The sequence below is a fragment of the Pristiophorus japonicus genome, chromosome 14, assembly GCF_044704955.1.
Source record: "Pristiophorus japonicus isolate sPriJap1 chromosome 14, sPriJap1.hap1, whole genome shotgun sequence".
In the NCBI taxonomy this organism is placed as follows: Eukaryota; Metazoa; Chordata; class Chondrichthyes; family Pristiophoridae; genus Pristiophorus; species Pristiophorus japonicus.
This window is the reverse complement of record NC_091990.1, coordinates 80,662,261-80,676,831: the sequence shown is the minus strand read 5'-3', so window position 1 is coordinate 80,676,831 and position 14,571 is coordinate 80,662,261. Positions and strand designations below refer to the sequence as shown.

The following is a 14,571-nucleotide window of genomic DNA, read 5'->3' as shown; positions in this document are numbered from 1 at the left end:
GCAGCAAGTCTTCAGTTACCCTCTTCAAACCTTGCTTGATGGTTTGCACTGCTCTCTCTGCCTGACCATTGGACGCTGGTTTAAATGGGGCAGATGTGACATGTTTGATCCCGTTATGGGTCATGAATTCTTTGAACTCAGCACTGGTAAAACATGGCCCGTTGTCGCTCACCAGGATATCGGGTAGGCTGTATGTGGCAAACATGGCCCGCAGGCTTTCAGTAGTGGCAGAGGACATGCTAGCCGACATTATCTCACATTCAATCCACTTGGAGTACGCGTCGACAACCACGAGGAACATTTTACCCAAGAATGGGCCTGCATAGTCGACGTGTAGCCTAGACCACGGTTTGGAGGGCCAAGACCATAAACTTGGCGGCGCTTCCCTGGTATATTGCTTAACTGCAAGCATGTATTACATCTGTGAACGCAGGACTCTTTAAGTTCGCATCGATACTGGGCCACCATACGTGGGATCTGGCTATCGCTTTCATCATTACGGTGCCTGGGTGGGTACTGTGGAGGTCATCGATGAAGGTGTCTCTGCCCTTCTTGGAGACCACTACTCGATTGCCCCACAGAAGGCGGTCTGCCTGTATAGACATTTCATCTTTGCACCGCTGCAACGGCTTTATCTCTTCCTGCATTTCCACTGGGACACTGGACCAGCACCCGAGAAGCACACAGCTTTTCACTAGAGATATAGGGCCCAAGTTTCCACATGATTTGCGCCTGATTTTTAGGAGCAACTGGTGGAGAACGGACTATCTTAGAAATCGCAATTCTCCACATTTTTTTTTCTGCAGTTCTAGTCAGGTAGAACAGTTCTACTTTGGAACAGAATTTTTTCTTCAAAAGGGGGCGTGTCCGGCCACTGACGCCTGATTTCAAAGTTTCCACAGTGAAAATGTACTCCAAACTAAGTTAGAATGGAGCAAGTGAAGATTTTTCTAGAACTGAAAAAACCTGTTCTGCACATTAAAAAATCAGGCGCAGGTTATAAATTAGGCGTCCAGAACGAGGTGGGGGAGTGGGGGGGAAGGGAAGTCATTAAATTCTACAATAAATCCTTATTTATACTTCTACAAATATTATACAAATAAATCCAACCTGAATAAACATTTATAAGCAAAGAAAAGATTAAATAAACCATCTTCCTACCTGTGTGAAGGCACGGAGAATGCTGCAGTCAGCCTGAGGCGCCCGTTCTTCCCGCGGGGGGCGGAGGGGGGGGGGAGGAGGTGCCCGTTCTTACTGCGGGGAATGGGGGGGAGAGGAGGCGCCCGTTCTTTCCCGCGGGGGGGGGAGGAGGCGCCCGTTCTTCCCGCGGGGGGGGGAGGAGGCGCCCGTTCTTCCCGCGGGGGGGGGGGGGAGGAGGCGCCCGTTCTTCCCGCGGGGGGGGGGGGGGGGTAGGAGGCGCCCGTTCTTTCCCACGGGGGAGGCGCCCAGTCTTGCCGCGGGGGGGCGGGGAGAGGAGGCGCCCGTTCTTTCCCGCGGGGGGAGGAGGAGGCGCCCGTTCTTCCCGCGGGGGTGGGAGGAGGCGCCCATTCTTCCCGCGGGGGGGAGTAGGAGGTGCCCGTTCTTCCCGCGGGGTGGGGGAGGAGGTGCCCGTTCTTCCCGCGGGGGGGGGGGGAGGAGGCCCCCGTTCTTCTCGCGGCGGCGGGGGGGGAAGGAGACAGTGAGAAGGCTGCAAGTGCTGATGTGCTGATGGCAATGTGCTTTTATTTTAAAAATGTTCAAAAATTAAACAGCTACAAAGAACTACAAAAATGGCCGAGTGCCAATGTTTTTGTCACACTGCTCGTGTGCGAACGCTTCAATGCGCACGCGCAGCGTTGCCAGCAGGAAAAAAACTAATGTAATTAGTACCCGCCCCCTCCCACTTACAAAATTGGCGCGAGTGTAGGCTCCGCCCCCCAGGGCGCCGCGCCAGGCAGAGAAGGAGCTGCAGAACGCTCCAGAATCGCGATTTTTTTTTTAGGCGCCGTTTTAGGCGCGAAAAACGGGCGCCCAGCTCGGAGGGGCGCCCGTTTTTTATCGTGTGGAAACTTGGGCCCAATAAGGGGTCATGGATTGTTCAGGTTTTGATCTGCCGGGCAGTGACGGGTGATTGCTCACTCTCAAATGCTTCCATAACCATGACTAGATCTGGGGGCTGAGCCATTTTCACCTCTGTGGTGGGCAATGGCAGCCTACTGAGAGCATCGGTGCTGTTTTCTGTGCCTGGCCTGTGGCGATGGCGTAGTTATATACGGACGTGAGCACCCATCTCTGGATTGATTTCTATTCTCGGAGAACAGGGATATAAGTGGCTTATGGTCAGTTTCCAATTCGAATTTTAGCCCAAACAGGTATTGAAGCATTTTCTTTACCCCATAAACACATGCTAACGCTTCTTTCTCAATCATGCTGTAGGCTCTCTCAGCCTTAAACAGACTCTTGGATGCATAAGCAACCGGTTGCAGTTTCTGAAAATCATTAACTTGTTGCAATACACACCCGACGCCATATGACACAGCATCAAACGTTTACATGGATTATACAAAACAAGCAATTTGTTTGAGAATAACAATTTTCTTGCTTTTCCAAAAGGCATTTTCTTGGCTTGTGTCCCAAACCCATTCGTCCCCTTTTCATAGTAAGACATGCAGTGGTTTTAACAGTGTGCTGAGACCTGGTAAGAAATTACCAAAGTAGTTAAGGTGTCCCAGAAACGACTGCAGCTCCATCACGTTTTGTGGCCTCGGTGCGTTCGCGATTGCCTGCGTCTTCGCGTTGGTGGGCCTGATGCCGTCCGCCGCAATCCTCTTTCCCAGGAATTCCACTTCAGGCACCAGGAAAACGCACTTCAAGCATTTTAACCTGAGCCCCACGCGGTTGAGTCGACTTAAGAACCTCCTCCAGGTTCTGCAGATGCTCGACTGTGTTCCGACCTGTGACCAAGATGTCGTCCTGGAAGACCACGGTGTGCGGGACCAACTTCAGTAAGCTTTCCATGATTCTCTGGAATATCGTCGCCGACGATCGGATTCCAAATGATCATCTGTTATAAACAAAAAAAACCTTTGTTAGTGTTGATGCAGGTGAGGGCCTTCGATGATTCCTCCAGTTCCTGCGTCATGTAGGCTGAAGTCAGATCCAGCTTCATGAACGTCTTTCCTCCCGCCAGCGTTGCAAAGAGGTCGTCGGCCTTTGGTAATGGGTATTGGTCCTGCTGGGAGAAACGATTGATAGTTACTTAGTAATCGCCACAGATTCTGACGGTGCCATCTCCCTGGAGGACTGGGACGATAGAACTGGCCCACTCGTTGACCTTGATCGGGGAAATGATGCCCTCTCTTTGCAGCCGGTCTTGCTCAATCTCTCCCCTTTCTCTCATCATGTACGGAACTGCTCTTGCCTTGTGATGGATGGGTCATGCCCCCGGAATTAGGTGGATCTGCACTTTTGCTCCTTGGAATTTCCCGATGCCTGGTTCGAACAGCGAAGGAAATTTGTTTAAGACCTGGGCACATGGAATGTCATCAGTGGGCAAAAGTGCTCGGATGTCGTCCCAATTCCAGCGTATCTTTCCCGGCCAGCTCCTGCCGAGCAGCGTGGGACCATCGCCCGGTACCACCAGAGTGGTAGCTTGTGCACCGCTCCATTTACAGTAGCACTGCCGATTACAGGTATAAGTTCTTTCATCTAAGTTCTTAGTTTCGTGCAAACTGGAGTTAAGACTGGCCTTGAGACCTTGTTGCACCACAACCTTTTGAAAGTCTTTTTGCCCATGGTGGACTGGCTCGCACCCGTGTCCAGCTCCATTGACACTGGTAGTCCATTTAGTTCAACATTCAGCATTATCGGGGGACAATTCATGGTGAATGTGTGCACCCCACGTACCTCTGCCTCCTCGATCTGAGGCTCTGGTTCGTCGTAATCCTCCGTGGATCTGGCCTCCTCTGAAACATGGTGGTTTGCAGGTTTAAGAGGCTTTGCAGCTCGCCTGCACAATCGTTGGAGGTGTCCCATTTTTCCACAGCCCTTGCAAAAGCGTACTATTTGAATTGGCATGAATGGAAATGATGATCACCCCTGCAGTGCCAACAAGGTGTTAATGGCCTTGTATTCATCACCCTTGATGATGGTCTCTGAGACATCTGTGGACGTGTTGCTGCAAATATGTGTGACCTGCTCTGTACGTTACGATTCAAAAACTACATCACTTTGTTCACAGTACTTGTAACAGCACTTGTGTGCTGAGAGATTTGCTTCGTATTGTCACTGGTAGCAATGAACGCCTGGGCTATCGCTATGGCCTTACTCAAGGTTGGGGTCTCTACAGTCATAAGTTTGCGAAGTATGGTTTTGTGGCCAATGCCAAGTACGAAAAAGTCTCTTGAGCATGTGTTCCAAATGGCCTTCAAATTCGCAATGTCCTGCAAGGTGTCTTAGCTCTTGCCACTTCCTGGTGTAGAACCGGTACCTCGCCATCAGAATGCTTTCCTTTGGGTTCAGTTGCTCTCGGACCAGTGTGCACAAATCATTGTACGATTTCTCCGTGGGTTTCGCTGGAGTGAGCAGATTCTTCATGAGGCCATACGTTGGTGCCCCACAGATGGTGAGGAGGATCGCCCTTCATTTGGCAGTGCTCTCTTCCCCATCTAACTCGTTGGCCACGAAGTATTGGTCGAGTCGCTCCACAAAAGTTTCCCAATTATCTCCCTCCGAGAATTTCTCCAGGATTCCCACTGTTCCCTGCATCTTTGGGTTCGCTATCTATCTTATCGCCAGTTGTTGTGCATGGAGAAAGAGTCAGACTGAACACTGAGCTCAAAGTAAAGTGTGACCATAGTCTTTTATTGCAGGTCTCCAGAGTGCTTCTCCAACCTGTGAAGCCTCCTTAAATACCTGTGCTCCCAAGGCTTTATGGGATCCCTTGGGACTCCAGGGGATGAGCCCTCTGGTGGCTGTACAGAGTAAGTAAAAGTTTACATATATAAAGTTTACATATATAAAGGTTGAAGGTTAGCATGCAGGTACAGCAGGCGGTTAAGAAAGAAAATGGCATGTTGGCCTTCATAGCGAGGGGATTTGAATACAGGGGCAGGGAGGTGTTGCTACAGTTGTACAGGGCCTTGGTGAGGCCACACCTGGAGTATTGTGTACAGTTTTGGTCTTCTAACTTGAGGAAGGACATTCTTGCTATTGAGGGAGTACAGCGAAGATTCACCAGACTGATTCCCGGGATGGCGGGACTGACCTATCAAGAAAGACTGGATCAACTGGGCTTGTATTCACTGGAGTTCAGAAGAATGAGAGGGGACCTCATAGAAACGTTTAAAATTCTGACGGGTTTAGACAGGTTAGATGCAGGAAGAATGTTCCCAATGTTGGGGAAGTCCAGAACCAGGGGTCACAGTCTGAGGATAAGGGGTAAGCCATTTAGGACCGAGATGAGGAGAAACTTCTTCACCCAGAGAGTGGTGAACCTGTGGAATTCTCTACCACAGAAAGTAGTTGAGGCCAATTCACTAAATATATTCAAAAGGGAGTTAGATGAAGTCCTTACTACTCGGGGGATCAAGGGGTATGGCGAGAAAGCAGGAAGGGGGTACTGAAGTTTCATGTTCAGCCATGAACTCATTGAATGGCGGTGCAGGCTAGAAGGGCTGAATGGCCTGCTCCTGCACCTATTTTCTATGTTTCTATAAACACCTTGCTGATGTGTGTAGCCAATGAACAGTGCAGGGAGCGCTGACTGTACACAGCAATCCTATAAAGCAGCAGGCAGCACCAATTTACTGTGTTGCCTGCAATGCAGTGAACGGGCACTTGTTATTCATATACTGTGATCCCTGCACTCATTTTTGCAGATTAGTCAACATCTCCTGTAATATCTCCAAAGCCTTTAGCAGAGTCTGGCAATCTACACAATTAAACAAGTTGCCACCAAAGTTACATTCCTGACTGTTTAATTTCCACTCAAATCACTCTATATTAGGCTTATACAAGTGATTCTTTTTCCATTAATGCTTGGGTTTCGCAGTGCTCTGATGATCACCATTCCAAATTCTTCCTGGTAATATTTTCCAAAGCACTTAAAATTCTCTGAACTAATTGTTTCATTTCTTTATCAAATAATTACAGCAGCTGTGGCTCAGTGGGTAGTACATTCACCTCTGAGTCAGAAGATTGTGGAACTTGAACACATAAATCTAGGCTGACACTCCAGTGCAGTGCTGAGGGAGTGCCGCACTGGAGGAGGTGCTGTCTTTCAGATGAGACATTAAACCGAGGCCTTGTCTGTTCTCTCAGGTAAAAGATGCCATGGCACTATTTCGAAGAAGAGCAGGGGAGTTAACCCCAGTGTGCTGGCCAATATTTATCCCTCAATCAACATAACATAAACAGGTCATCTGGTCATTATCACATTGCTGTTTATGGGAGTTGCTGTGCGCAAGTTGGCTGCCAGCTTTCAACAGTGACTACACTCAATAAGTACTTCTTTGGCTATAAAGCACTTTGAGACATCCGGTGGGCATGAAGGGCGCTATGTAAATGCAAGTCTTTCTTTATTTCCTTTCTCATTGGTTCTCAATTACACACAAAAGATGGAACAAATTAATAAACTGATCTCACCTGGACATGCTGCTCTGTCAGCCCATTTCAGTGGTGTGAAGAATTTCCTTTTTACAGAATAATCCTTACCTTGGCATGGCTGGCGTCCGTGACGCGTTGTGACCCTGTGCTGGCTCCATCCAGCTGTAGAAAATGAGCTTACCTTAATCGGGCCTATTATGCCTGCCCACGCATTACCCAGCCCAATGAGATGGAGCAGGACTGGTGATGTCATTCATGTCGCATTTTAAGTCAGGATCCTTGAAGGGACTGGCTACATTAAATTTTAAGTTTAAGATAGTGGGTGTTGAATCTTTACTCTACAATAGTATAATAAAAGTTATAAATGAGTGACAACTAAATATTTAAATAATAAGTAATACCACGCCATCTACAAATACGATCAAGAACATAATTTAAAAAGTACATTAACTTGGAAGTTATTGGTGCTTTAGTCATAAATCTATAGACTTTTGTAGCAGGACCTGGTACAGATAAAAGGTGTGTGTGTATAGGTAATACATACAATTAAGCACATTTTAAATGTAATTGTAAAAGGGTGGATTTACAATCTTAGCAAGTTTAGCAGAAGAGCTGCGGAATCCCTGACAAACAGTGTAAGTGGTGCTTACAATGTGTTTCTGGAATTTCTGCAGTTCTTCCGTTGAAGTTAACGATAGACAAATGAGAGAACCTCCCAATAAATTCACCATAAAGTCTCAGTCTGAAATTAAACTAGTCATATTCAGTAAATTGAACCAGTGGAATGTGTGATGAGAATTAAATTGATATGGTTCATGACTTGATTTAATGTGTAATAGACACTTACAGTACACTGAGAAAAACCTGACTAGAAACATCACAAAAATTTATTCAAAGGGTATATGTCATTTTTTATAGTGCAGATCATTTCACTGCAATTAGTGCCGAGAATAGCCAGTGAAAAATGTATTTCCCTCACCATCCAGTGTAGCACTTACATCCCTTCAGGAATTTCTGAATTAACATTTACCAATAGCTTTTCAAGTAGAAAGTATCAATCTGTTAGCTGATGTATTCACCATGTTTTTATTTTGATTTGTTTTCCGTGCTGTCAAATAATCAGCTGGAGCAATGGCCATGGAACTCATGCCTCAGGTTGATGTATATGGTTCCTGAGCTTCGTGAATCCCGTGGCCATGCAGGGAGATTTAAAAAGTAAGTGAAAAAAAGCTCTAAAGTGCATGTTAACTACCTTATAATGATCTCAATTAGGTCCCCCGCCGCAGCTGGTCGGGCTGGCTCCATGATGACAGACATACCTGTGGGAAAGGACTGTGGGAGCGAGATGACGGCGTGTTCCCGACCCGCTGTCAAAAATAACTCTCCACCTGACCTACCACTGATCTCGCCTGCTACCAGCTTGGACACTTCAGCGCAAAGACTCTACATGATACATAATCTTTGGTTCATGTTTGTAACATACAGTTATAACTTTTATATGTTCTGATTTGATTTTTTTAGATGTATGTGGAAACCTACTCACTAAAAATTATGGAAGTTTCACCTCTCCAAATTATCCAGACTTGTATCCTAGTTATGCTAACTGCAAGTGGATCATCAGGGCACCTTTGCAGCATAAGGTATGTGATAACTGTAAAAGAAACATAAACAAATTAGCAACAATCCAAAGAGTATTCAGTTAATGGAGAAACGAGAAAAAGTTACACAGGCATGAGATAGATTTTCCTTCTGCTGCACTTGTACATTCAGGATCACCTCAGCATAACACAGAGGAAAATCAAATGTATTACTTTTTCTACATTGCCTACAACTGCTTTTACACCTATCTGCCCATCCTGTTCGCCTATATATGACCTTGTACAGTCTTTTACAATCCTCAATTTTCTATATCCCTCAGTTCAGTATCATCAGCAAATTTTGATATTGTTCTATCAGTTCCTGGGGCCAAAATTGCCCCTTCCCTTAAGGCCTGTTGGCCACGCTGCGGCGTGGAATGGCTGCCGATTTTTTGTGTAATGGCTGCCATTTTGAAAATTCCGCTCCTGCGGTATCCCGGTGATGACCCGCTCCCCCCACTTACGCTCCGCTGCTGCCGATCCGCCCTATGTGCGTCATTAGAGCACGCACCGCTGATATTCAGGCTTACAATCGATCATTCTAATTCTCTCACCCTCCATGTGATATGTAGTGCTTTCTTGAGAACTTCTTGAAGGACTGCGTCACAGAATTAATTAATCAGCTTGGATGGACAAAATGTGACTTTTCACTTATAATTATTTTGCCTCCGTCATTGGGCTTCTCAATGAAGGTCTTTCAGCAAGGTCAAAGAAAAAGTTTCCATCAACCTTGACACATTTCAGTCGCTTTTATCACAACCAAATTAAACATGACCATCAGCGATAAAGTAAAGCAACATCCATCTAACTTTTTTCCAGCCGTCCGACTCATGATGATCCAGCATCTGCCCGTTCCTCGCGATGTGCAGCGCTGCAGCACTCGGAGCCCTTCTCCCTGCCACCTGACTCATGGCCAGCTCAGACCTGCTTTTTGTGAGCGGTCCTTCTGGCGGGCGGCAGGTTGATCGAGGCCAGCATCCCTCACTAAAATGGCTGATTTGCAGCATCCAGCATGGGCGGGTGGCATGACGTCACGCCGGTGGATCTGTCCGCGACAGACGGAACCTGGACGGTAGATGCGCGGTTGCAGAGGAATTGCCCAGAAAACATACATTTCTAGTGGATCCTCAGCAGCTGCGGGCGCAACCTGCACCAAATTCAGCCCCGTAAAATTGTATAACAATAACAACTTGCATTTATATAGTGCCTTTAACATAGCAAAACATCCCAAAGTGCTTCACAAGCATTATCAATCAGAATTTGACACCATGCCACAGAAGGGAAGAGCTAGGTTTATGGAGCTTCTTAAAGGATGATAGAGAGGTGGAGAGGTTTCGGGATGGAATTCCGGAGGTAGAGCCTTGGCAGCTGAATGCAAGGATGCCAATGGTGGAGCAGTTAAAATCAAGGATGCTCAAGAGGTCAGAATTGGAGGAGCGCAGATATCTCATAAAGGTGTCCGCCTGGAGGAGATTAAAGAGATAGGGAGGGGCGAGGCCATGGAGGGATTTGCAAATAAAGATGAAAATTTTAAAATTGAGGCGTTGCCAGACTGGGAGCAAGTGTAAGTCAGCAGGCATAGGGGTGATGGGTGAACAGTATTTGGTGAGAGTTAAGATATAGGCAGCAGAGTTTTGGATGAGCACAAGTTTATGTAGAGTGGAAGATGGGACGCAGGTCAGGAGAGCATTGGAATGGTCAAGTCTGGAGGTAACAAAGGCATGGATCAAGGTTTCAGCCGCAGGTAAGCTGGGGCAGGGTTGGAGTCGGACAATGTTATGGAGGTGGAAGTAGGCAGTCTCGAAGATGGAGTGCATATGTGGTCGGAAGCTCATCTTGTGGTCAAACACAACACCAAAGTTGTGAAAGACAATTGCTGGGGAGAGGGACAAATTGGTAGCCAGAGAACGAAGGTTATGACGGGGACCAAAGACAATGGCTTTGGTCTTCCCAATATTTAGTTGGAGAAAATTTCTGCTCATCCAATACTGGATGTCGGACAAGCAGTACGACAAATCAGAGACAGAGAGGCAGGGTCAAGAGAGGTGGTGGTGAGATAGAGCTGAGTGCCGTCAGCATAGATGTGGAACCTGACGTGTATTCAGACGATGTTGCAAGAGGCAGCGTGTCATTGAGAAAAAGAAGGGGACCAAGAATAGATCCTTGGGGGACTCCAGAGATAACATCATGCCTGTACCGGCTCTTTAAAAGAGCTGTCCAATTTAGTCCCACACGCTATCCTTTTCTCCATAACACTGCAAATTAGATCTCTTCAAATACATGTCCAATTGCGTTTTGCAAGTTCTTATGGAATCTGATTCCACCACCCTTTTAGGTAGTGCATTCCAGATCTTAAACTAGTGTGTGTAAAAAAATTCTGCTCATTTCCTCTCTAGTTCTTTTGCCAATTATTTTAAATCTATGATCTATGGTTACCAAACCACGAGCCAAAGGAAACAGTTTCTGCTTACTTGCTGTATCAAAACCCCTCATAATCTTGAATACCTCTATTCGGTCTCCTCTTAAACGTCTCTGCTCTATGGGGAACAATCTCAGCTTCTGCAATTTCATCACATAACTGAAGTCCTTTGCTACACTCATAATAAATGGTGAGACTGAGTACTGTGTGTAATGAGCAAGTGTGACCTTAGCTCCTTTAATAAGATTCCAGAGTGCAGGTACCTCGTGGGTAGCTTGCTTATATACTGTGCTCCCAAGAGATGCTGGGATCCCTTAGGACTCCAACAGGTGGGCCCTCTGGTGGTCAGGTGTAATGCAGGTTACAAAGGGTTAAATACATAACATTACTCCCCCGTGAAGTCAACAGTACACATATTTACAAGGTGAGACGATCTGGGACTTTCCGCTCCCTTGTCGATCGTCTTGGTACAAATGCTGGTGTGGGTAGGTTGGTCAGTTCTTCACTGGGCTGTTGGGCAGCCGGCCTTGCCGGGCTGCTGGGGATGATGGGTTTGGTTTTGTGGTCAGCTATGATGTCAGTTGCCACTTGCGTGTGTGTTGGAAGGTCAAAGTTGGTGGTATCCTCTTCAGGTTGTTCGTAGCTGTTGGTGAGCCACAATTTGATTTGGTCCAAATGTTTTCTGTGCGTTTGTCCATTGATCAGTTTGGTCTGAAACACCCTACTCTTTGACTGTGACCATGCCAGCAAGCCATTTGGGACCATGTCCATAATTGAGCACAAACACAGGATCATTGATCTCAATATTGCGTGACAAATTTACGCGGTCATGGTACATTTGTTGATGCCGCTTGCCCTCCACGTGATCATGGAGATCAGGGTGGACAAGAGAGAGCCTTGTTTTAAGCGCCTTTTTCATGAGCAGCTCAGCTGGGGGAATCCCGGTAAGTGAGTGGGGTCTGGTGCGGTAGCTGAGCAGCACTCGGGACACCCGGGTCTGTAGGGAGCCTTCGGACACACATTTCAAGCTTTGCTGAAACTGCCCGTTCTGCCTGGCCGGTTGGATGCGGGCTTGAACAGGGGAGATGTGACATGTTTGATCCCGTTGCAGGTCATGAATTCAGCACTGGTGAAGCACGGCCCATTGTTGCTAACAAGGACATCAGGCAAGCCGTGCGTGGCAAACATGGCTCGTAGGCTTTCAATGGTGGCCATGGATGTGCTTACAGACATGATTGCACATTCAATGCATTTTGAATAAGCGTTCATGACAACCAAAAACATTTTGCCTAAGAATGGGCCTGCATAGTGTACATGGATCCTCAACCACGGTTTGGATGGCCACGACCAACTTAGCGGTGCCTCTCTGGTGCATTGCTCAACTGAGAGCAAGTGTTGCACTGGCGCACGCATAACTCTAAATCTGAGTCATTGCCAGGCCACCACACGTGAGATCTGGCTATGGCTTTTATCATTACGATACGTGGATGGGTGTTGTGCAATGCGCAAATAAATGTGTCTCTGCCTTTCTTGGGCAAGACCACATGATTGCCCCACAAAAGACAGTCCGCCTGTAGGGACAACTCGTCTTTGCGTCTGTGGAACGGCTTAATCGCCTCCTGCATCTCCACTGGGACACTGGACCAGCTCCCATGGAGGACACAATTTTTCTACCAAGGGCAGTAAACGATCCTGGCTGGTCCAGGTTCTGACCTGGCGGGCCGTAACTGGGGACTTCTCGTTCTCAAATGTCTCCATGACCATGAGCAAATCTGCTGCATGTGCCATTTCCACCCCGGTGGTGGGCAATGGTAGCTGACTGAGAGCATCTGCGCAGTTCTTTGTGCCCGGTATGTGGCAGATTACATAGTTGTATGTCGACAGCGTGAGCGCCCATCTTTGGGTGCGGGCAGAGGCATTGGTATTAATCACTTTGCGCTCCAAGAATAGCGATATGAGTGGCTTGTGGTCAGTTTCAAGTTCGAACTTGAAACAGAAACATAGAAAATAGGTGCAGGAGTAGGCCATTCGGCCATTCTAGCCTGAACCGCCATTCAATGAGTTCATGGCTGAACATTCAACTTCAGTACCCCATTCCTGCCAAACAAGTACTGGTGCATTTTTTTTTAACCCCGTAAACGCACGCCAGAGCCTCTTTTTCAACCATGCTGTAGGCCCTTTCAGTCTTGGACAAACTCCTGGATGCATACGCAACCGGTTGCAAAATCCCTAATTCGTTAGCCTGTTGTAACACATACCCGATCCTGTATGAAGACACATCGCATGCTAATACTAATCATTTACAAGGGTTATACAGGACAAGCAGTTTGTTAAACACAATAAATTTCTGGCTTTCTTAAAGGCAGCCTCTTGTGAATTCCCCCATACCCAGTCGTCTCCCTTGCGCAGTAGCGCATGTAGGGGTTCTAGTAGGGTGCTTAACCCAGGTAGGAAATTATCAAAATAATTAAGGAGTCCCAGGAACGACTGCAGCTCCGTCACGTTCTGTGGTCATGGTGTGTTCTTGATGGCCTCCGTCTTTGCGTCGGTCGGTCTGATGTCATCTGCTGCGATTCTCCTTCCTAAGAATTCGACTTCCTGTGCCAGGGAAACACACTGAGGGTTTCAACCTGAGCCCCATGCGATCCAACCAAGAACCTCCTTCAGATTCTTAAAGTGCTCCATGCTGTCCTGTCCTGTAACCAAAATGTCATCCTGGAAGACCACTGTGCAAGGAACCGACTTTAGCAGGCTCTCGATGTTCCACTGGAAGATCGCTGCGGCCGACCGAATCCCGAAAGGGCACCGGTTGTAGCTAAACAGACATTTGTGCGTGTTGATGCAGATGAGGCCTTTCAAAGACCCCTCCAGCTCCTGCGTCATGTAGGCCGAGGTCAGGTCCAGCTTGATGAACGTCTTCCGTCCAGCCAAGGTCGCAAATAGGTCGTCTGCCTTAAGTAGCGGGTACTGGTCCTGCAACAAATAATGGTTAATTGTTACTTATAGTCCCCGCAAATTCTAACCGTACCGTCCTCCTTGAGTAGCGGGACAATCGGACTGGCCCAGTTGTTGAATTCCACCGGCGCGATGATGCCTTCACATTGCAGCCTGTCCAGCTCAATTTCCACTTTTTCACACATCATGTACGGTACCGCCCGAGCCTTGTGGTGGATGGGTCACGTACCGGGAACCAAAGGGATCTGCACTTTCGACTCGAGAAGCTTCCAATGCCTGGCTCAAATAACGATGGGAACTTGGCTCAGAACCCAAGTACATGACGCGTCGTCGACGGACAAAAGCGCACGGATGTCTTCCCAGTTCCAGCGGATTTTTCCTAGCCAGCTTCTGCCAAACAACGTGGGGCCATCCCTTGGTACAATCCACAGCGGGAGTTCATGAACTGCTCTGTCGTAGGAGACTTTGACTTCTGCATTGCCAATTACAGGGATTAGTTCCTTGATGTAAGTCCTTAGTTTGGTGTGAATGGGGCTGAGCTTGGGCCTGTGTGCCTTCTTTCCCCACAGCCTGTCGAAGGCCTTTTTATTCATTATGGACTGACTTACCCCCCTGTCCAGCTCCATAGATACTGAAAGGTCATTCAGTTCAACTTTCAATATTATTGGTGGGCATTTCGTCGTGAACGTGTGTACCCCGTACACTTCTGCCTCCTCAGTATCAGTTTCAATTCCGTCTGATCCACTGTGGATCGATCTTCCTCTGCAACATGGTGATTTGCAGGATTTGCAGCTCACCTGCACATTCATTGGAGGTGTCCCATTGTTCTGCAACCATTGCACGCATAATGCTTAAAGCGGCATTGATGGGACCAATGATCACCTCTGCAGTGCCAACAGGGTGTTAACTGCCTCACATTAACAGATGATGGCGGACTCTGGGTCAATTGAGGTCGGGCCACAGCAGCCACGTGTA

The 14,571-nt window shown here is 47.5% G+C and overlaps 1 protein-coding gene across 14 annotated transcripts in view; it reads left to right on the top strand.

Annotated features, from left to right (window-relative positions):
- LOC139279420 (hatching enzyme 1.2-like) overlaps window positions 1-14,571 on the top strand; it is a 330,762-nt gene that overhangs the window by 209,453 nt on the left and 106,738 nt on the right. For 13 of the 14 annotated variants that reach the window (XM_070898533.1, XM_070898539.1, XM_070898536.1 and 10 more), the window contains one exon: window positions 8,107-8,225. The exons of the other annotated variant lie outside the window; for it this stretch is intronic. In XM_070898533.1, coding sequence (XP_070754634.1) covers window positions 8,107-8,225 — 119 coding nt within the window. The remainder of the gene's footprint in view (window positions 1-8,106; window positions 8,226-14,571) is intronic. 14 annotated transcript variants of the gene reach the window in all.